The following is a 23,762-nucleotide window of genomic DNA, read 5'->3' as shown; positions in this document are numbered from 1 at the left end:
GAACATATTTTTTCTCTTGTTCCCCCAATCTGTAAATTCCTTTCTCACATGCTCTCCCTCCTCTCTGTGCTGAAATTAAGCACAATGCATGTTTCCAATATTTTTCCTTTCGGTCCACTTTTCTCCCTCCCCTCAAGGTGCTGATTCTGGCTAGGTTCAGTTTAGCACTCACTAGTTCCCCTCTCTCTGCTCCCCCAAAGCTTCACCTGCAACAGGGAACACAAATCCATCGGCCCCTCTCCGGGATAAAAGATACTGAGAGACAGGGCGTGTCTGGGACAATGACATCGCTCACTCAAAATGGTAGAAATTAATCCTGTTTCACTCATTAATCCTGGACTCCACAAGGCTCGAATCTTGCTCCTGTTTCCCTTCCTGTAACAGCACTGAGATAAACACAGCCCATAATGAGCAGGGCTCCGGGAGGTCGGTTACTGGGCAATGCAGTGATGTCATAAAGCAGCAACATTCAGCCCAGCAGGTCCCCTCCTTGTCCCTTAAAAAGGTTCTGTCTCAAAACACATCCCACCCTGTCCATACTGAGAATTCCAGGGTGGAGAGCCGGGACATCCTGTCTCAAAACACATCCCACCCTGTCCATACTGAGAATCCGAGGGGAATGGCCAAGGTCCAGAGTGTGGAACACAACTAAGGTGTTAAGGAGGAGGGGAGAACAGGAGGTAAATCAAGGAATAGGGACTGAGGGTCACCAGGCTTCAGTTTGAGAGCCTGTAGACTTCAGGAGGGGAAGGCTGAGTTCAGTAGTTTTCAGATCCAGGGAGAGAACAAGGAACAGATAGGGAGACTGTTGTGGATTCTAGTACAGTGAGGATGTAGGGGGAGAAGATTGTGTACGGCCATGTATTACAGGTGTAGCAAGGACAAGAGAGTAAAGGGCAGAGGAGTCATTGATAGGGGGCTTTCTGACCCGCAGAGAGTCCTGGATAATTAATTTGCCATTGAAAACTCCAGTTATTGAATGGATGACTATTTTTGTGTCATCCCATGGAGATTGGAGCTGGAGAGGCAATGAACATAATTATAAAACTATACAGAAACCCAAGTGCCTGGGCCATCATCTATGGTGCGAAGTACAATGGGGCTAGTGTTCTTTACACACATTTGGACTCAGGAATACATAAATATGCTGGCAAACTGGACAGATAAATGGGAAATGAAATGCAACATAGTGAAATGTGAGCTGGTTCATTCTGGGAGGAGGAATAAGGAGGCCAGTTATTGGTTAGAATGTAAGAAATTAAAAGGAGCAGAGGAGCAAAGAGATCTGGGAACAGAGTCACATAAATCACTAAAAGGAGCAACACAAGTCGATAAGAGAGCAGAGAAAGAGCTGATGTTCTTTTCTAGAGGAATACAATGCAACAGCAGGGAGGGAATAAATTTATAGAGAACCTCACTTAGAAGGACTGTGAGCAGTTCTGGTCTCCATATTAAAAAAGGATATTGAAGCACTGAAGAAAGTGCAGAATAGATTTACAAAGATGTCACCAGAGAGGATGCTACTATCCAGCAAGATTGAGCAGGCTGGGGCTCCTTTCTCTGGAAAAGAGAAGACTAGGAGGAGATCTGATAGAGGGCTTTAAAATTATCAGAACAAGGGGGCAGTAATATAAGATAGACATGAACAGGTCAAATAGAGAACGAAGGAGGAATTCCTCTACTCAGAGTGGTGAGAATGTGGAACTTGCCGCGTGGAGTGGTTGAAGCAGAGAGCAATGATGTGTTTAAGGGGAGGCTCAATATATTTATGAGGGAGAAGGGAATAGATGGATATGGAGGCAGGGTGGGACAAGGTAATTAGATTGGGAAGAGGCTCATGTGGATTATAAATACCAGCACAGACTAGTGGGGCCAAATGGCCTGTTTTTGGGCTGTAATTCTGTGTATGTACAGCAGGGGTGGATTAAAGTTTCAGCCTACAGGCCCAGGGGTAGTGGGACCTGTACAAGATGGGCAGTTGCATCTTAGCAGGACTGGGACTAATATCGTCGCAGGAAGATATGCTAGTGCTGTTGGGGAGGGTTTACGCTAAATTGTCAGGGAGATGGGAAACTGAGAGGGAACTCAGGTTGGAGGGAGGTAAAACTGGTAACTTGTCAGGGGTGTGGGAACCAGGAGGAAATGTCTGAGAGGAATAGCAAGGTACACAGAATACTGAGAGAGATAGATAGCACAAGAGTAGAGAATAGTAAGTTATTAGGTGGGGCCAGAGTAATGGACAAAGTAATAAAGTCTAAATCAGGGTTAATATGCATGTATGTGAATGCACGGAGTGTGGTTAATTGTTGAGGTACGGTCGCAAGTTGCCATGTGGAAATATGATGTTGTGACTATTCCAGAGACCTGGGTTAAAGAAGGCAGGACTGGATGTTAAATATTCCTGGATACAAGGCTTTCAGGCAAGATAGGAAAGGGAAAAAGGGGGAGGGGTGGCAGTATTGATTAAGGTGAGCATTTCAGTGCTGGAGAAAAAGGATGTCCCAGAGGGGTCAAGAACAGAATCAATTTGGCTGGAGCTAAGGAACAAAAATGGTGCAGTTACATTGCTCGGTGTTGTCTATAGGCCACCAACTAGTGGGAAGGATGTGGAGGAACAAATTTGCATGAAAATTAGCAGAGAGGTGAAAAAATTATAGGGTAGTTATAATGGGGACTTTTAATTATCCAAACATAGACTGGGATAACAGTAGTGTAAAGGGCAGTGAAGGACAAGACTTCATAAAGTGTGTTCAGGAACATTTTCTGCAGCAGTATGTTTTTAGTCCAATGAGAAAGGAGGCACTGCTAGACCTGGATCTTAGGAATGAGGTGGGCCAAGTGGATCAAGTGGAGATCATTTAGGGGACAGTGATCATTGTATCATATGGTTTAGGCTGATTATGGAAAAGGACAAAGAACAATCCAGAGTAAGAATAATTAACTGGGGGAAAGCCAACTTCAATGGGGTAAGAATGGAGCTGGGGTAAATAATACAGAGTCAAAGGTTGGCAGGAAAAACAGTAGTTGAACAATGGGCTACCTTCAAAGAAGAGATAGTTTGGGCACAGTTAAGGTATGTTCCCTCAAAGGGGAAAGGAAGGGCAAACAAATCCAGAGCTCCCTGGATGACAAAAGAGACAGAGATTAAGATAAAAAAACAAAAGGTGTGCTTATGACAAATGTCAGGTAGAAAATACTATTGAGAACCAGGCTGAATACAGAAGGTTCAGAGGGGAAGCCAAAAAGCAAATAAGAGAAGCAAAGAGAGAGCATGAAAAAAGACTGGCAGCTAGCATTAAAGGGAATCCCAAAGTTTTCTATAGACATATAGATAGTGAAAGGGTGGTAAAAGGAGGAGTGGGGCCGATTAGGGACCGAAAGGTGGATTTACACATGGAGGCAGAGGGCATAGCTGAGGTATTAAATGAATACTTTGCATCTGTCTTTACCAAGGAAGAAGATGTAACCCAGGCAATTGTGAAAGAGGCAGTAATTCAGGCACTAGAAGGGTTTAAAATTGATAAAGAGGATGTATTAGATGGGCTATCTGTACTTAAAGTGGATAAAGCACCAGGACCGGATGAGATGCATCCAAGGATACTGAGGGAAGTGAGGGTGGAAATCACTGAGGCACTGGCCATAGTTTTTCAGTCTTCCTTAGACTTTGGGGTGGTGCCAGAGGACTGGAGAATTGCAAACGTTACACCCTTGTTAAAAAAAAAGGTGTAAAGATAAACCGAGCAACTACAGGCCAATCAGTTTAACTTCAGTGGTGGGGAAACCTCTAGAAAGAAGAATTCCTGTCAAAATTAATGGTCACATGGACATAGGCGAGTTAATTAAAGAAAGCCAGCACGGATTTCTTAAGGGAAAATCAAGTTTAACTAACTTGCTGGAGTTTTGTGAGGAGTTAACAGAGAGGGTTGATGAGGACAATGCTGTTGATGTTGTGTACATGGACTTTCAAAAGACATTTGATACAGTGCCACACAACAGACTTGTGAGCAAACCTGTAGCTCATGGAATAAAAGGGACAGTAGCAACATGGATACGGAAATGGCTGAGTTACAGGAAACAAAGAGAACGGATGTTTTTTCAGGCTGGAGGAATGTTTGCAGTGGAGCTCGCTCGGGGTCAGTGTTGGGACTCTTGCTTTTCCTGATATATATTAATGACTTAGGCCTTGGTGTAAAGAGCACAATTTCAAAATCTGCAGGTGATACGAAACTTGGAAGCATTGTGAGCTGTGGGGAGGATAGTGTAGAACTTCAAAAGGACATAGACAAGTTGGTGGAATGGGCAGACAGGTGGCAGATGATGTTCAATGTAGAGAAATGTGAAGTGATTCATTTTGGTAGGAAGAACATGGAGAAACAATATAGAATAAAAGGTACAATTCTAAAGGGGTTGCAGGAGCAGAGGGACCTGGGTATATCTGTGCATAAATCATTGAAGGTGGCAGGACAGCTTGCAAGAACGATTAATAAAGCATACAGTATCCTGGGCTTTATTAAAAGGGGTATAGAATACAAGAGCAATGAAGTTATGTTGAACTTGTATAAGACACTAGTTCGGCCTCAGCTGGAGTATTGCGTCCAGTTTTGGGCACCGCACTTTAGGAAAGACGTAAGGGCATTGGAGAGAGTACAGAAAAGATTCACGAGAATGGTTCCAGGAATGAGGAATTTCAATTATGAAGGTAGATTGGAGAAGTTTATTTAGAGATACAGCACTGAAATAGGCCCTTTGGCCCACCGAGTCTGTGCCGACCAACAACCACCCATTTATACTAATCCTACATTAACCCCATATTCTTACCACATCCCCACAATTCTCTACCACCTACTGACACTAGGGGCAATTTACAACAGCCAATTTACCTATCAACCTGCAAGTCTTTGGCTGTGGGAGGAAACCGGAGCACCCGGCGGAAACTCACGCAGTTACAGGGAGAACTTGCAAACTCCGCACAGACAGTGCCCAGGACTGAACCCGAGTTGCTGGAGCTGTGAGGCTGCGGTGCTAACCACTGTGCCACTCAAAAGTTCAGACTGTTTTCCTTGGAGAAGAGAAGGCTGAGAGGTGATTTGATAGAGGTATTCAAAATCATGAAGGGTCTGGACAGAGTAGATAGAGAGAAACTGTTCCCACTCGTGAAAGGATCGAGAATGAGAGGGCACAGGTTTAAAGTATTTGGTAAGAGAACCAAAAGTGACATGAGTAAAAACTTGTTCACGCAGTGAGCGATTAAGGTCTGGAATGCACTGCCTGAGAGTGTGGTGGAGGCAGGTTCAATAAAAACATTCAAAAGGGAATTAGATAGTGATATGAAAAGGAAGAATGTGCAGGATTACGGGGAGAAGGCGGGGGGATGGAACTGAGTTATTTGCTCTTTCGGAGAGCTGAGGCCGAATGGCCTCCTTCTGCACTGTAACGATTCTGTGATTCAGCACACTCTGCGCACGTGAAGACAGCCCTATCATCATCTGTAGGGTGGACAACAAGTAGGTGCAGGATGACGCCACCCCCAGAGCCCACCTGTCTGTGCAGAGCATGTGCAGTGCCCCTCCAGGAAGCTGAGCAGTGGTGAGCGCAATCTCAGCAACACCAAGTCTCAGCAGCTCTCAGACCCTGAATCAGAGCCGCCAGGCCCGGCGGACATGCGGTGAGGGCCCCGTGGAGAGGGTGGGGTGGGGGGGGGGGTTGCCATTCAAGCGATGGTACAGCGCCTCCCCTATCCAAGTCGCTGCTTCCCACTTTCTTCTCCAGTTTCCACCGAGTCAGAAAGCTGTGAATTGATTGGCTGGTAAGTATAGTAGCTTTGTTTCCCTTTTTTCCAAAGTTAGGAAGTTACTCCAAGAAGCTGGATATTAAGCATTCCCGTTTTCTTCACAATAAGGGTTAGCTTCCCTATATGTAAGTGACACCAACAGAAGGGAAGTGAGTAGTTGGTGTGTAGTAAGCTTTATTAGTATTTGTAAGATTTATTAGTAGTTGCACGGTTTATTAACTAATAGATAGAGGAATGGCAGGGTTGTTCTAACCGCTAGAGTACACCTCCTGTGCTATGTGGGAACTCCAGGACTCTTCCTGTGTCCTGGATAACCATATGTGCAGGAAGTGTCATCAGTTGCAGCAGCTTGAGATCTGTTTTTTGGAGCATGAGCAGCAGCTGGCATCACTGCGGTGCATACATGAGGTTGAGAGCTTTGTGGAGAGCACGTTTATAGATGTGGTCACCCTACAATTTAAGAGTATACAGTGAGAGAGGCAATGGGTGGCCAACAGACAGTCAAGAAGAAACAGGCAGGTAGTGCAGGAGACCTCTGAATGCATCCCACTCTCCAACCAGTATTATGAATACTGATGAAAGTGATTGTTCATCTGGGGAGTGCAGCTAGAGCCAAAGCCATACCACCAGAGATGGCTCAGCTGTACAGGGGGCACAAAGAAGACTGGAAGAGCAATAGCAATAGGAGATTCAATAGTCATATGGAACAGACAGGCGTTTCTGCAGCCTCAGACATGAATCCTGGGTGGTGTGTTGCCTCCATAGTGCCAGGGTCAAGGATGTAACTGAACAGCTGCAGAGCACCGTGAGTGGGGTGAAAAACCAGCAGTAGTGATCCATATTGGTACCAATGACATAGGCCCTGCAGTCAGAATGTAGAGAGCTAGGTAGGAAATTAGTAAGCAGGACCTCAAAAGTAGTAATAAATGAATGGCTGGAAAGATGGTGCAGAGAGAGGGCTTTAGATTCCTTGGACATTGGGACCAACTCTTGTGGAGGTGAGACCTGTAACAGGTTTGCTCTTAAACAGAGTTGGAACCAAATTCCACGCAGGACAAATTTTCTAGTGCTATTGGGAGAATTTAAACTAACTTGGCAGGGGTAATGGGAACCAGGAGGTAATATCAGAGAGTAATACCAAGGTGAGCAGAATATTAGGCGAGGCAGATAGCATGAGAGTAGTAAATAGTAAGTTATTAGATGGGTTCAGAGTAAGGGAGAAAGTAATAAAGTCTAAATTAGAGTTATTGTGCATGTATGTGAATATGTGGAGAGTAGTAAATAAGATTGGTGAGATACAGGTGCAGATTGCCATGTGGAAATATGTTGTGGCTATACCAGAGACCTGGCTAAAAGAAGGGCAGGACAAGGTGTTAAATATTTTTAGATACATGGTATTCAGGAAAGATAGGAAAGGAAGGAAATGGGGAGGGGTGGCAGTATTGATTAAGGAGAACATTGCAGTGCTGGAGAGAGAGGATGTCCCAGTGGGTTGAAGGATTGAATTTATTTAGCTAGAGATAAGGAACAAAAAAGGTGCAGTTACACTGCTCAGTATTGTCTATAGGCCACCAGCTAGTGGGAAAGATGCAAAGGAACAAATTTACAATGAAATTAGAGAGGTGCAGCAATTATAGAGTAGTTATAATGGGGACTTTAATTATCCAAATATAGACTGGGATAATAATAGTGTAAAGTGCAGAGAGGGTCAAGCGTTCCTAGAGTGCATTCAGGAGAATTTTCAACGGCAGTATGTTTCCAGTCCAATGAGAAAGGAGGCACTGCTAGACCTGGTTCTTGGGAATGAGGTGGGCCAAGTGGATCAAGTGTCAACAGGGGAACAATTAGGGGACAGTGATCATTGTATCATAAGGTTTAGGTTGGCTATGGAAAAGGTCAAGGAACAATCTAGAGTAATAATTATGAACCTGGGGAAAGCTAATTTCAATGGGGTAAGAATGGATTTGACCCAGATAAATTGGAATCAAAGGTTGGCAGGCAAAACAGTAACTGAACTGCCTTTAAAGAAGGGATAGTTCGGGCATGTTCATGAAGGAGAAGGTAGGGCAAACAAATACAGAGCTCCCTGGATGAAGAAAGAGATAGAGATTAAGATGAAGAAGTAAAAGGGTGCATATGGCAGATGTCAGGTGGATAATAGAACCGAGAACCAGGATGAATATGGAAGGTTCAGAGGGGAAGTTAAAAGCATATAAGAGAAAAAAAGAGTGTATGAAAAGAGACTTGCAGATAACATAAAAAGAAATCCAAACATCTTCTATAGGCATATAAATGTTAAGAGAGTGGTAAAAGGAGGAGTGGGGCCGATTAGGGACCAAAGAGGGGATTTACGCATGGAGGCAGGGGGCATGGCTGAGGTATTAAATTAATACTTTGCATCTGTCTTGACCAAGGAAGAAAATGCTGCGTGGGTCATAGTGAAACAGGAGGTAATTGAGATACTTGAAGGGTTTAAAATTGATAAGGAGGAGGTATTGGATAGGCTGTCTGTACTTAATGTTGATAAGGCACCAGGGCCGGATGAGATGCATCCAAGGATACTGAGGGAAGTGAGTGTGGAAATTGCAGAGGCACTGGCCATAATTTTTCAGTCTTCCTTGGACTTAGAGCGGTGCCAGATGAGAATTGTTATATCTCCGTCACAGTTCAATGGTGAAAGCATGGTTTTATTTCTCAGGTAGGGAATTCAATGCCAACTCCAGCCTCTGCCTACGTATAGTTTAAAGATGGTGATCTTAGGCAGGTCCTTCCTCTTCTCTGGAATAGATGGAAATTTTTTATCACTGGTTCAGTGAATCTACCTGTAGTAAACTTACATTTCACTAAATTGCATTTATATTCTCTCTATACAAATGTAAATCCACATCCCTCTGGGTGGAGAATTCTAAAGATTCACAGCTGTCTAAGTGAAGAAATGTCTCCTCATCTCAGATAGAAGTGATCGTCCTTTTATCCTGAGACTCTGCCCCTTAGTTCGAGACTCTCCATTCACAGGAAACAGTCTATCAGTACCTAACCTGTCAAATCCTCTCAGAATCTTACATGTTTCAATGCCATCACCTCCCCCTCATTAAAACGCCAGAGAGTATCGGCACCGTCTACTCAATCTCTCCTTGCAGAACAACTCTCTAATCCCAGGAATCAGTGACCTTTTGTTGCACCCATTCTCGGGCAAGGACATCTTTCCTTAGGTACGGAGACCAAAACTGTACACATTACTCCAGGTCTGATTTTGCCAAAGTGGAGTGGAGGGGGGAGGGGGGGAGGCGGTGGCGGGGGAGGGGGGTGGGCGAGGGGGGATGGGGAGAGGGGGGAGGGGAAGAAGGGGTTAAATTCAGAAGTTCCTGAAGAGGGGGATGCAAAAGACAGGGAACAGACAGCTGCAATGCCTGAAGTACAGCTGGGAAGTAGGGGAGAAAGCGGCTGGATGGGGGATCTGCAGCTGGAGGGAACGGCTGGATGGAGAGGGCCACGGGGAGAGAGCGGCCGAAGACCTTGGTGTCGCCCGGTGCAGGGACCGGCCGGTGCGTCATTTGCCGTTGCGTTTATGGCGCATGCGCAGAAAAACGCACTCCTCTTCCCCACCCGGCACCCCCCCCCCCCAACCACCACCCCCCACTGCTGTCTCCGGCCGCTCCGTTCCCCTCCATCACCGGCCCGTTCGCTCGCCCACTGGCCGGCCGCTCCCCTCCTACCAGGCCCGCTCCCCCCCACTTCCCCGGCCCACTCCCCCTCCCTCCCTTCCCCTCCCCTACCCCCTCTCCCCTCCCCCCTTCCCCCCTCTCCCCCTCCCTCCCACTCCCCTCTCCCTCCCCCTCCCTGTCCCCCCTCCCACTCCTCCTCCCTGCCCCCTCCCCCTCCTCCTCCCCTCCCCGCACTCCCCCTCCCTCACCTCTCCTCCCCTCCCTCCCCCCTCCCCCTAACCCCACCCCCTCCCTCCCCCCTACCCCCTTCTCCCTCTTCCCTCCCCCCCTTCTCCCTCCCCCCCTCCCCCCCATTTACCTGCTCCGAGTGTGGGAAGGGATTCACCTTTTCATCCGACCTGCAGAAACACCAGCGAGTTCACACAGGGGAGAGACTGTTCACCTGCTCCGTATGTGGGAAGGGATTCACTTGTTCATCCTCCCTGCTGACACACAAGAACATTCACAGTGATGAGACCTTTTAAATATTCTGAATGTGAGAAGCATATGTGAAATGGCAACAGACCAATGCACTCATACTGGGGAGAGACCATTGATCTGCTCCGTGTGTGGGAAGGGATTCACCCAGGCATCCAACCTGCTGATACATCAGCAGGTTCACAAGTGACTGCAGGGGTTGGATTCTGTTGTTATTGCTGCTGTTAATCACATCCAGGACTGAACCATGTTCATTCTGAGGGTTAAAGAAAGATCTGCACATATACAGCACCGTCCACTACCTCAGGACATGGCAAAGTGCTTTACAGCTAATGGAGTACGAATGAAGTGTAGTCACTTGTAATGTAGGAAACACAGCAGACACTTACACACAGGAAGCTCTCTGGAGTGGGACCAGAACCTACAGCCTTCTGACTCAGAGGTGACAATGGAACCAACTGAGTCACAGTCACGGTTCATTTCTGTTGATGTGACCTGTGTTAGGAACACTGGACCTTGGAACATGATTATGTTTTATAGATTGTGATTTTTTTTTTAAAGTTCAAGATGGAATCCAGGCGATCAGCTGACCTCACCTCCACTCTGTAAAAGGTTACCAGGGCAACAGAGGGAACAGATCAAAGACTGTTTTCTGAGGAAACTTGAACCTGTTTTTTGAGAGTTGAAGTTTGTGGAGGAGTAAAGGACCCATAGGATCACCTGAAATCACATTATCCATGGATGTCCAGGTCAGAAGTGCTTGGAGAAGTGAACGAAGGAAAATATTGTTTTTTGAAATGTCTGGGGGATCCAGCCCATTGCAATGGGGAGTAATTTGTGACTTTTCACAGCAAAGGATTTCATCATTTTAAAAGGACTGTGTAATTTACAAATGTGGTGTTAGATATTCGAGTGTTGAATAATTAAAGAAAATACCTTTGATTGTAATTTGGAGTATCAGCTATTTCCAAAGTGCTATTTAATTAATTGGAGATTTCTTCTAGTTTAGGTGCTATAAAAGAAGATTTAAAACATAAAATCTTTGTGGTGTAATTTGTTAAATTGGTCTGGGGGTTCATATTTAGTATTTGTCAGGTTAACGATCTCTCTGAGGTCGTAACAACTGGAAAGTGGGATTAAGCTGGATATCTCTGTTTTTCAGCTGGCACAGACATAAAGGACCATAAATGGTCTCCTCCTGTGCCATAAATTTTCTATATTTCTATTCTGAGAGTTGGGGTTTGCTTCTGCCAATATTAATAACCCTGTAACTTGGCTGGAGTTTAATATTCTGGATAAATGTCAAATAAATCAGTTTTAGTTTAAACACACTCTTGTAGATTTTTGATTTTCTCACCTGAGTGTTTAGCATCACCTGGCTGGAGCTCAGAAAGGACAATCTGAGGGAGGATCGTACGGAGGAACAGAACGTCAGCCCGGACACAGTCATTCAGAGTCACACTGAGAGGGACAAACGGCACTTTGGTCTTTCTCGTCTCCCTTCACTGACAGCAAAGTCCCCGTGTGGGTTAATCCTGAGATGTGTAAGAAATGTGTCTCAGCTGCTCTCTTCCATGGTTCAAAGCTCCTAGGCAAGGAACAGAAGTCTCCTTTACAACTGTGTTTAGAATCACGAAGAACAACAATGAATGCTGGAAACGTGCTGTCAAATCAGATTGTTGTAAAACTGTGATCTGTTCCTGACTGAAAGTGAAACGACAGGTTTAAGTTTCCAGCCTGAAAATCACGAGTAATTATTTTACGAAAGTCCTGACTCTACCATTTTAAGGTAGACATTAACTCATTTAAGTAGACCCATTGAAAACAAATGTATTTAATTCTGCACGATAGCTGCTAGTACAATTATACAACAGTCATTTAATCTCCAGATAAAGAAGGATCTGCCGTGTGTTTCCAGGAATACCCTATAGATGTGTTAGTGTTAGATGGCAGGATACACAACCAGGAACATCCACGGGAGTGCGATCCTGACAATTACTCTGGGATCATTCTGGCTGTGAAACTCCACAACTGACCCTGCTGAAGGTTGTAGCCTCAGGGTTGTTTTTCATGGGATGTGGACATCACTGGCAAGGCCAGCATTTATTGCCCATGCCTAATTGCCCTTGAGAAGGTGGCAGTGAGCTGCCTTCTTGAACCGCTGCATTCCATGTGGTGTAGATACATTGTTATTAGGGAGGAGGTTCCAGGGTTGTGACCCAGCGAAAGTGATGTAGTTCTAATTCAGGATGGTTTGTGGCTTGGAGGGGAACTTGCAGATGATAGTGTTCCCATGTGTCTATCTCTCTTGTCCTTCTACGTGGTAGAGGTCACAGGTTCAAAGGTGCTGTGGAAGGAGGGTTAGTGAGTTCCTGTAGTGCATCTTGTAGATGGTACACACTGCTGCCATTGTGCGCTGGTGGTGGAGGGAGTGAATGTTTAAGGTGGTGGATAGGGTGCCGATCAAGCAGGACGCTTTGCCTTGGATGTTTTTTAAAAATTCGTTCGTGGGATGTGGCATCGCTGGCTAGGACAACATTTATTGCCCATCCCTAATTGCCCTTGAAAAGGTGGTAGTGAGCTGCCTTCTTGAACCGCTGCAGTCCATGTGGGGTAGGTACATCCACAGTGCTGTTAGGAAGGGAGTTCCAGGGTTTTGACCCAGCGACAGTGAAGGAACGGCGATATAGTTCCAAGTCAGGATGGTGTGTAGCTTGGAGGGGAACTTGCAGGTGGTGGTGTTCCCATGCATCTGCTGCCCTTGTCCTTCTAGGTGGTAGAGGTCGTGGGTTGGAAGGTGCTACCTAAGGAGCCTTGGTGTGTTGCTGCAGTGCATCTTGGAGATGGTACACACTGCTGCGACTGTACTTCGATGTGGAGGGAGTGAATGTTTGTAGATGGGGTGTCAATCAAGTGGGCTGCTTTGTTCTGGATGTTGTCGAGCTTCTTGAGTGTTGTAGGAGCTGCATGAATCCAGGCAAGTGGAGAGTATTCCATCACACCCCTGACTTGTGCCTTGTAGATGGTAAACAGGCTTTGAGGAGTCAGGAGGTGAGTTACTCGCAGCAGGATTCCTAGCCTCTGACCTGCTCTTGTAGCCACGGTATTTATAAGGCTACTCCAGTTCAGTTTCCGGTCAATGGTAACCGCCCAGGATGTTGATAGTGGGGGATTCAGCGATCATAATGCCATTGAATGTCAAGGGGAGATGGTTAGATTCTCTCTTGTTGGAGGTGGTCATTGCCTGGCACTTGTGTGGCGCGAATGTTACTTGCCACTTATCAGCCCAAGCCTGGATATTGTTCAGGTCTTGCTGCATTTCTGCACGGACTGCTTCAGTATCTGAGGAGTCATGAATGGTGCTGAACATTGTGCAGTCATCAGTGAACATCCCCACGTCTGACCTTATGATTGAAGGAAGGTCATTGAAGAAGCAGTTGAAGATGGTTGGGCCGAGGACACTACCCTGAGGAACTCCTGCAGTGATGTCCTGGAGCTCAGATGATTGACCTCCAACAACCACAGCCATCTTCCTTTGCGCTAGGTATTACTCCAGCCAGTGGAGAGTTTTCCCCCGATTCCCGTTGACTCCAGTTTTGCTAGGGCTCCTTGATGCCATACTCGGTCAAATGCTGCCTTGATGTCAAGGGCAGTCACTCTCACCTCACCTCTTGAGTTCAGCTCTTTTGTCCATGTTTGACTGTAATGAGGTCAGAAGCTGAATGATCCTGGCAGAACCCAAACTGAGCGTCAGTGCTGCTTGATAGCACTGTCGATGACACATTCCATTACTTTACTGATGATTGAGAGGAGGCTGATGGTGCGGTAATTGGCCGGGTTGGACTTGTCCTGCCTTTTGTGTACAGGACATACCTGGGCAATCTTCCACATTGCCGGGTAGATGCCAGTGTTGTAGCTGTACTGGAACAGCTTGGCTAGGGGCGCAGCAAGTTCTGGAGCACAGGTCTTCAGTACTATTGCTGGAATATTGTCAGGGCCCATAGCCTTTGCAGTATCCAGTGCCTTCAGTCGTTTCTTGATATCACGTGGGGTGAATCAAATTGGTTGAAGACTGGCATCTGTAATGCTGGGGAGTTCAGTAGGAGGTTGAGATGGAGCTTCTTGAGTGCTGTTCGAGCTTCACTCATCCAGGCAAGTAGAGAGTATTCAATTACACTTCTGACTTATGCCTTTGTCGATGGTGGACAAGCTTTGGGGAGTCAGGAGGTGAGTTATTCACTGCAGAATTCCCAGTCTCTGGCCTGCTCTTGTAGCTACATTATTTATATGGCTGATCCTGTGAATTTTCTGGCCAGTGGTAACCCCCAGGATGTTGATCGTGGGGGATCCAGTGATGGTAATGCCATTGAATGTCAAGTGCAGATGGTTAGATTCTCTCTTGTTGGAGATGGTCATTACTTGGCACTTGTGTGGCTCGAATGTTACTTGTGACTGGGGCCTCCAGGAGAGGACTTTAGGAAAATTGAGTTTCAGTATTTTGAAACATACTGTTATGAAAGTGATTGTTTTTAACAAAAACATTTTAAAGGAATTTATGGTTAAGCTGAATAAATACTAGATCAGGTTTTTTTAAAAGAGACTCAAGTTAAAGATAGAATAGAATCCTTGGTAACAGGGGCAGAGAAGTGATGAGTATTCCTTTGATTGGAAAAGCCCAGTAGTAACAGAGAGCACCTGGAATGGGCAGAAAACTGACAAGCTTTTTGATTGTCAGTTAGTGAGTGTTTTACCTTCCAGAGTGAGATAAAGTCAATCTGCTGATGAAGTGTCAAAAAAGGACAGAAGACCACTTTCCAGAAACTCCTGTGAAGTCCACTGTGTCAACTCATCTCGTTTCCTTGGAAGAAAGCCTGCTATATTAATTCTCAACACTGCCTGTAAAAAACTGTTCTAAGATCTCAGTGACCTGTCTACCTGTACTCAGAAGTTAGACTGTATGCCAGTTTTGGAACAACATAACTCATTTGTTTTCTTCAAAAATGAGCAAGTAATCTGCCTAAGATTCTTTTGTCTGTAATAGTGCTCTGATCCAAAAATTCCTTTTTTTTTAGTTAACGTGTGTGTGTGTGTGATGCTAAGGTAAAGGGACTTTAAAATTTAGTTAAGGTAAAAAGGGGACTTTTAAAATTCAATGTTGGAACTTTAAAATTTCAATCTGTGTGTTTATGTTTTACTTCATTACGAGTTAAGACTTGTTTTGTAATAAACTGATAATTTTGTTTGTTCATTAAAGAAACCTGATTAGTGTGCTCTATTCTGGGAAAAATAGTGGATCTGATTAACTTTTTCAGTAAATGGGAAAATTTGAAAAAATATGTTGTGACCTGTGGAGAAGTGGGAATGAATTAACAGTGCACTCCTCCCACCTTCATCATAACAATATATTAAAAAAACAGAATCACAGTGTTATTACAGCAGAGAAGGAGCCATAGTGTCTGCACTGGCTCTCTGAACGAGTGAGGAACTGTCATAGAGTAGTACAGCATAGAAACAGGCCCTTTGGCCCACCGCGTCCATGCTGACCATAATGCCTATCTATACTAATCCCACCTGCCTGCATTAATTCCATATCCCTCCATGCCTTTCTCATTCTAGTACCTGTCCAGATGCCTCTTAAATGTTGCTACTGTTCCTGCCTCCACCACCTCCTCAGGCAGCTCATTCCAGATACCCACTATTCTTTGTGTGAAAAATTTACCCCTTTGATCCCCTTGAAACCTCCTCCCTCTCACTTTAAATCTATGCCCTCTAGTTTTAGTCACCCCTACCATGGGAAACAGACTCTGGCTATCTACCCTATCTATGCCTCTCATAATTTTATATACCTCCATCATGTCCCCTCTCAGCCTCCTTCGCTCCAGAGAAAACAGACCCAGCCTATCCAATCTCTCTTTATAACTCAAGCCCTCCAAATCAGGCAACATCCTTGTGAATCTTTTCTGCACCTTCTCTAGCTTAATCACATCTTTCCTGTAGTGCGGTGACCAGAACTGTACACAGTACTCCAAGAGTGGCCTAACCAATGTTATGTACAACTGTAACATGACGTCCCAACTCTTGTACTCAATGCCTCGGCCGATGAAGGCAAGCATGCCATACGCCTTCTTCACCACCCTGTTTACCTGTGATGCCACTTTCAGGGAACTATGTACTTGCACCCCAAGGTCTCTCTGCTCAACAGCACTCCCCAGGTCCCTGCCATTCACTGTATATGTCCTGCCATGGTTTAACTCCCAAAATGTATCACTTCGCACTTGTCTGTGTTAAATCCCATTTGCCAATCCCTTGCCCACTTTCCCAGTTGATCTATATCCTTAGACAACCTTCTTCACTGTCTACGATATCACCAATTTTGGTGTCATCTGCAAACTTACTAATCATGTCCCCTACATTCACATCCAAATCATTAATATATATGACAAACAACAGAGGGCCCAGCACCGATCCCTGCGGCACACCACTGGTCACAGGCCTCCAATCTGAAAAACAACCCTTCGCTACCACCCTCTGCCTCCTATCACCAAACCAATTTTGCATCCAATTGGCTAGCTCACCCTGGATCCCATGTGTTCGAACCTTCCAGACGAGCCTACCATGCGGGACCTTGTCAAAGGCCTTGCTAAAGTCCATATAGACAACATCCATCGCCCTGCCCTCGTCAATCCTCTTGGTCACCTCCTCGAAAAACTCAATCAAATTCGTGAGACATGATTTCCCACGCACAAAGCCATGCTGACTATCCCTGATCAGACTATGCCTTTCCAGATGCATATAAATCCTGTCTCTCAGAATCCCTTCCAATAACTTTCCCACCACTGATGTAAGGCTCACCGGCCTGAGGTTCCCTGGCTTATCCCTGCAGTCCTTCTTAAATAAAGGCACAACATTAGCTATCCTCCCGTCCTCTGGTACCTCACCCGTGGCGAAACAGAAATCTCTGCCAGGGCCCCTGCAATCTCCTCCCTTGCTTCCCATAGCATCCGAGGAGACACCTGGTCAGGCTCTGGGGACTTATTCACCTTAATGCGCTTCAGAACATCCAACACCTCCTCCTTTGTAATGTTGATATGCTCAGGATATCGATGTTTCCATCCTTGAACTCACTAGCTTCCATGACCTTCTCCACGGTAAATACAGACGAGAAGTATTCATTTAAGACCTTGCCCATTTCCCGTGGCTCCACACATACATTACCACACTGATCCTTAAGGGGACTCTCCCTAGCTACCCTTTTACTCTGAATATACTTACAGAATCTTTTAGGATTCTCCTTTATCTTATCTGCCAGGGAAATCTCATGGCCCCTTTTCGCTCCTAATTTCCTTCTTAAGTGTACTCCTACATCCCCTATACTCCTCGAGGGACTCGCTTGATCCCAGCTGCCTATACTTGACATTTGCCTCCTTCTTTGTCCTGACCAGACCCTCTACATCCCTCGTCAACCAAGGTTCCCTAAACCTGCCAGCCTTGCCCTTCCATCTAACAGGAACATGCCGGCCCTGAGCTCTTCCTATCTCATTTTTAAAAGCCTCCCACTTGCCAGACGTCCCTTTACCTGTAAATAGCCTCTCCCATTCAACTTTTGAGAGTTCCTGTCTGATGCCATCGAAATTAGCCTTCCCCCAATTTAGGACTTCAACCTGAGGACCAGTCCTATCCTTTTCCATAACGATCTTGAAGCTAATAGAGTTATGCTCACTGGTCCCAAAGTGCTCCCCCACTGACACATCAACCACCTGCCCATCCTCATCTCCTAAGAGGAGGTCGAGCGTAGCCCCTTCTCTCATAGGGCCATCCACATACTGCTTCAGAAAACTATTCTGGGCACACTTAACAAATTCTTCCCCATCTGATCCCTTAGCACTAAGGCAGTCCCAGTCAATATTAGGGAAGTTAAAATCACCTACTTTTACAATCCTATAATTCCTGCACCTATCTGTGATTTCCCTACATAAATGCTCTTCCAATTCCCTTTTACTATTGGGGGGCCTATAGTATAATCCCATCAAAGTGATCACCCCTTTCTTATTTCTAAGTTCTACCCATATGGTCTCGCTGGACGTTCCCACCGGGATATCCTCTCTAAATATTGCCATGATGTCCTCCCTAATCAATAGTGCAACTCCCCCTCCTCTCTTACCTCCACCTCTGTCACGCCAGAAGCATCGGTACCCCGGAACATTGAGCTGCCAGTCCTGCCCATCCCTCAACCACGTTTCCGTAATAGTTATAATATCACAATCTCATGTACCGGTCCATGCTCTGAGTTCATCTGCCTTACCTGTAAGGCTTCTTGCATTAAAGTAAATGCAGTTTAGCCTACCAGACCCTCCACGCTCCCTGTCCTGCCCCTGCCCAGCCTACCAACTGGACTTGCTTGCTTTAACCTCTACATTTGCCTCAACTATCTCATCGGAGAGACTACTACTTTGGGTCCCACCTCCCTGCAAGACTAGTTTAAACCCTCCCGAGTAGTACTAGCAAACCTCCCCACAAAGATATTGGTCCCCTTCCAGTTCAGATGCAAACCGTCCCTCTTGTACAGGTCACTTTGCACCAGAAGAGATCCCAGTGATCCAAGTAGCTGAAGACCTCCCGCCTACACCAGCTCTTCAGCCACGCATTCATTTGCCTAATCCTCCTATTCCTACCCTCACTAGCACATGGCACAGGGAGTAATCCTGAGATTACAACCCTAGAGGTCCTGCTTTTTAACCTTCTGCCTAACTCCCTATATTCACTTTGCAGGACCTCATCTCTCTTCCTGCCTATGTCGTTAGTACCAATATAGACCACGACCTCTGGCTGCTCACCCTCCCCTTTCAGAATGTCCTGCATCTGCTGCGAGACATCCTTGACCCGAGCACCAGGGAGGCAACATACCATCCTGGAGTCTTGTTTGTGGCCACAGAAACGCTTATCTGCACCCCTTATGATAGAATCCCTATCACTATAGCTCTTCCAACCCTTTTCAAAGAACAAGAACAAAGAACAAAGAACAGTACAGCACAGGAACAGACCATATGGCCCTCCAAGCCTGCGCCGATCTTGATGCCTGCTTAAACTAAAACCATCTGCACTTCCGGGCACCATATCCCTCTATTCCCATCCTATTCATGTATTTGTCAAGATGCCTCTTAAACGTCATTATCGTACCTGCTTCCACCACCTCCCCCGGCAGCAAGTTCCAGGCACTCACCACCCTCTGTGTAAAGAACTTGCTTCGCACATCCCCTCTAAACTTTGCCCCTCTCACCTTAAACCTAGTAACTGACTCTTCCACCCTGGGAAAAAGCTTCTGACTATCCACTCTGTCCTTGCTGCTCATAACTTTGTAAACCTCTATCATGTCACCCCTCCATCTCCGTCGTTCCAGTGAAAACAGTCCGAGTTTATCCAACCTCTCCTCATAGCTAATGCCCTCTAGACCAGGCAACATCCTGGTAAACCTCCTCTGTACCCGCTCCAAAGCCTCCACGTCCTTCTGGTAGTGTGGCGACCAGAATTGCACGCAATATTCTAAGTGTAACCTAACTAAGGTTCTGTACAGCTGCAACATGACTTGCCAATTTTTATACTCTATGCCCCGACCAATGAAGGCAAGCATGCCATATGCCTTCTTGACTACCTTATCCACCTGTGTTGCCACTTTCAGTGACATGTGGACCTGTACGCCCAGATCTCTTTGCATGTCAATACTCCTAAGGGTTTTCCTCCCCTGCTGTGCAGCAGAGCCCTCCGTGGTGCCACGGACCTGGCTGTTGCTGCTTTCCCCTGGGAGGTCATCCCCCCGCAACAGTATCCAAAGCGGTATATCTGTTTGAGAGGGGGATGGCCACAGGAGATACCTGCACTACCTGCCTGCGCCTACTACTCCGTCTGGTGGTCACCCATCTCTTTTCTGCCTGTGCAGCCATTACCTGCAGTGTGACCACCTCACTAAACGTGCTCTCCATGACGTCCTCAGCATCGCGGATGCTCCACAGTGAATCCACCCGCAGCTGTCTGGGGTTTTACCTTTCACTGTAGATCTGGGGATGAATGATGCCTGACTCCCCGAACTGTCTTACATTGAATCCAGTTTGGAACAAGATGGATTCTGTTTCCAGGAGAATAGGGACAAATATCACCCACATTTGAGGGAGACAAAAGCAGACAATAGAGAAGCTGAGAGATCTTTGGAAAAGAAGATGGTGCACAATTCATCTAACCCTATTAGCATATCCTTCTATTCCTTTCTCCCTCATGCACTTAACTAGTTTCCCCTTAAATGTATCTCTGCTATTTTCCTCAACTACTCCCTGTGGTAGCACATTCCACATTCTTCCCTCTCTTTGCGTAAAGAAGTTTCCCCTGAATTCCCTTTTGGAATAATTAGTGACTATCTGATATATATCACCACTGGTTTTGGAATCACCCACAAGTAGAAACATTTTCTCTATGTCCACCCTGTATGAGCTTTAATAACCTTCAAAGACCTCTATCAGATTACCCATCAAAGAACAAAGAACAAAGAACAGTACAGCACAGGAACAGGCCATTCGGCCCTCCAAGCCTGCGCCGATCTTGATGTCTGCCTAAACAAAAACTTTCTGCATTTCTGGGGATCGTATCCCTCTATTCCCATCCTATTCATGTATTTGTTAAGATGCCTCTTAAATGTCTCTATGGTACCTGCTTCCACCACCTCCCCCGGCCAACAAGTTCCAGGCACTCACTACCCTCTGTGCAAAGAACTTGCCTCGCACATCCCCTCTAAACTTTGCCCCTCTCACCTTAAACCTATGTCCCCTAGTAACTAACTCTTCCACCCTGGGCAAAAGCTTCTGACTATCCACTCTGTCCATGCCGCTCATAACTTTGTAAACCTCTATCATGTCGCCCCTCCACCTCCGTCGTTCCATTGAAAACAATCCGAGTTTATCTAACCTCTCCTCATAGCTAATGCCCTTCAGACCAGGCAACATCCTGGTAAACCTCTTCTGTACCCTCTCCAAAGCCTCCACGTCCTTCTGGTAGTGTGGCGACCATCAAGCATCTCCTTTCGCTCCAGAAAAGAGCTCCAGCCTGTTTAGCATTTCCTGGTAAGGATATCCTCTCAGTTCTAGGACAAACCTTGCAAATCATCTTTACACCTTTTCCAGTGCCTTTTTATAATATGGAGACCAGAAGTGTTCACAGTTCTCCAGGTGTGGTCTAACCAAGGTTCAATACAAGTTTTAACACAAATTCTTCTATTCAATTCTATCCCTCTAGAAATGAACCCCAGTCTGTGTATCTGTAAACTCGATCCCTTTGCTCCTCTGCTCTATTTAGACTCGTATTTTCCAAGTAGTATGTGGCCTCCTTATTCTTCTGACCAAAATACTTCACAGCACATTTATCTATATTGACATTCATTTGCCAATTACATTCCCATTCGGTAAGTTTATTAATATCTTTGTGCATTTTGTCACAGTTTTCCTCAGGAGTAATTCCATCTCCCAATTTGGTGTCATCCACAAATTTTGAAATTATACTTCCGAATCCCTAATCAAAATGATTTATGTAAATGGTGAATAACAGTGCTCCCAGCACCGATCCCCGTGGAACACCATTTCCCACCTTCCGCCAGTCTGAGTAGCTACTCTTAACCCCTACTCTCTGTTTTGGAACCAGCTTGCTATCCATAACAGTATGTACAATCTGCAAGTGACCAAGATCAGGCTGTGTGGAGTGAAGGACCAGGCAGCAGAATGGATGGAAAGATGGTTACAAAATAGAAATCAGAGGATTTATGGGGTGTTCATAAATGCGTCTGATGAGTGTGACTGTCTACCCACAATGTGTAAGTCACAGGAGTTCATCAAACTCTCCTGGTTAAAGACTGACCAACAGATCAGCTGGAATCAAATGGTTGCAGCCATGGAAGGAGTGTTCAACAGCCTGTGAATCCTACCACCAATTCACACTGCTCTCCAAGGGAAGAATTCAAAATGAAACAATCACTGCACTGTGTTGGCATCCTTCCATCTCCAAAGATGAACACGCAGCAAGCAATCCATTTAGCTGGCTTCTCTTGGTGTACCTTTGTTGATGGCTGTGAAGGCCAATCCTAGAGATGGAAGTTCTGCCACAAGTGCTGCATGTGAAGCTGCCAAGTGACACTGTGAGCTGTTGTTTTTAATGTTGCCACCTGTTGCCAAGCTGCTGTAGAGACTGGTCATCGTGGTAGTGCACACCAGTCCACAGGATGTGTCACCGTTTCTCTCTTTCACCAGTTCGTGGCTCCCAGCTGTGATAGTTGACATTTAGGGTCTTCATGTCAACTCGCAAGCATCGATGAAGCTGAGCTTTGGGCACCCCACTGGTCACCTGGCCCCAGGTACCTCACTACACAGAAGGTCTTGGGTAGGCGACAGTCTTCCATCCTGTGGACATGTTCAATTTACCGAAGCCACCTCTGATTCATGCCAACATACTTGGGAGCTCTGCATTTGTGAGGACTGGTGCATTTGTGATTTTGTCCTGCCAGGGTATACCCATAATACACCACAGACAGTGAAGATGGAAACTATTAAGGTTCTTTTCCTGATACGGGTGACTTACAGCTAAGACCTGGATGTGGTTTTTCTCTTAAATTTGGCTTTAAATTCCTGGCTTCACTGGACATCAAGATCACGGTTCCTGTGCTGGACTAGATTGGAAAAAATGTAAGGCTCTGCTTCCGTCTATAATCTGCTGTCTTTTTTTATTATGGTCTATGAGCTGTGGAAAAGATCTGGAAAAATCTAGATCTAGATCTTCTTTCAAACTTGGCTTCAAATTCCTGGACTTCTCTCAACATCAAGAATACACTTTTGCTCTGAACTATACTGGTTCTTACATAATACCCAACATCTGTCTCTGATTTGCTGCTCTTTAGTGTTATTAAATGTAACTTTGATCAGTTTACTGCCCTTCCCCCACCACTGCTGTGATTGGGAGACTTCTGCTGAGCCTGTGACTGGCCACTGATTATACTGGTTTTTCAGCTTCAGCCGTTTCCTAGTCAGAAAATCACTTACCTGCACTGAGTTCACTCCTTAGTGACCTACAATCATCTCAAATTGACCAACTGAAGGCGTAGTAGCTGGAGGGTTTGGGGAATGGAGGTGGGAATGCCGATCTGGGCCCTGCTGGCCGGCACCTTCAACATTAGCAACAACATCCTGTGAGTGAATAGGGCACAGTCACTACCGTGGGGAATGCTGGGTAGCAGCCCCACCATTGGAAACCCAATTAGTTCATAGAAATTATATTCTATGATCAGACTGTGATGAAATTATTAACTAACTCATACAGAAACCCAAGTGCATGGGCCCTCTTTAATCGTTGAATCTTGGATGTGATTAATAAAGCTCTGGATATATTTGCATGAGAGTGAGTGCAACTAAAGTTCACTGGACTGATTCTAGTCATGGGGGATTTGTACTAGAAGAGAACATTTAGCTGAAAGCTATAATCACTCAAGGTTAGAAAAATTTGAAGTGATCTCATTGAAGCGTATCAAATTTTTAAGGGCTTGACATATTAAATTGTGGGATGTTTTCACTGGCTGGGGATTCTCAAACTAGGGATTACAGTCTCAGAATAAGAGCTCAGCCACCTGGGACTGAGAGGAGAAGAAATTCTTTACTCCAACTGAAATTCTCCACTTCAGAGGACTGTGGATGCTTACCCCAGTGGGTAGGGGCTGAGGTGAGGAAACCCTCCCAGTGGGTAGGGGCTGAGGTGAGGAAACACTCCCAGTGGGTAGGGGCTGAGGTGAGGAAACCCTCCCAGTGGGT

At 45.7% G+C, this 23,762-nt stretch overlaps 1 protein-coding gene across 1 annotated transcript in view; it reads left to right on the top strand.

Moving 5' to 3' along the window:
- Nucleotides 1–1,696: 1,696 nt before the first annotated feature.
- LOC137381529 (zinc finger protein 585A-like) overlaps nt 1,697–23,762 on the top strand; it is a 33,003-nt gene continuing 10,937 nt past the window's right edge. Inside the window, exons 1-9 of the mRNA XM_068054230.1 lie at nt 1,697–1,814; nt 5,551–5,665; nt 6,118–6,261; nt 9,815–9,963; nt 10,020–10,105; nt 10,495–10,538; nt 11,303–11,477; nt 14,879–14,941; nt 21,613–21,881. Of these exons, the coding sequence (XP_067910331.1) occupies nt 1,697–1,814; nt 5,551–5,665; nt 6,118–6,261; nt 9,815–9,963; nt 10,020–10,105; nt 10,495–10,538; nt 11,303–11,477; nt 14,879–14,941; nt 21,613–21,881 (1,163 nt within the window). The remainder of the gene's footprint in view (nt 1,815–5,550; nt 5,666–6,117; nt 6,262–9,814; nt 9,964–10,019; nt 10,106–10,494; nt 10,539–11,302; nt 11,478–14,878; nt 14,942–21,612; nt 21,882–23,762) is intronic.

Source organism: Heterodontus francisci, chromosome 22 (genome assembly GCF_036365525.1).
Source record: "Heterodontus francisci isolate sHetFra1 chromosome 22, sHetFra1.hap1, whole genome shotgun sequence".
NCBI lineage: Eukaryota > Metazoa > Chordata > Chondrichthyes > Heterodontiformes > Heterodontidae > Heterodontus > Heterodontus francisci.
This window is presented reverse-complemented; position numbering and strand designations above follow the sequence as displayed.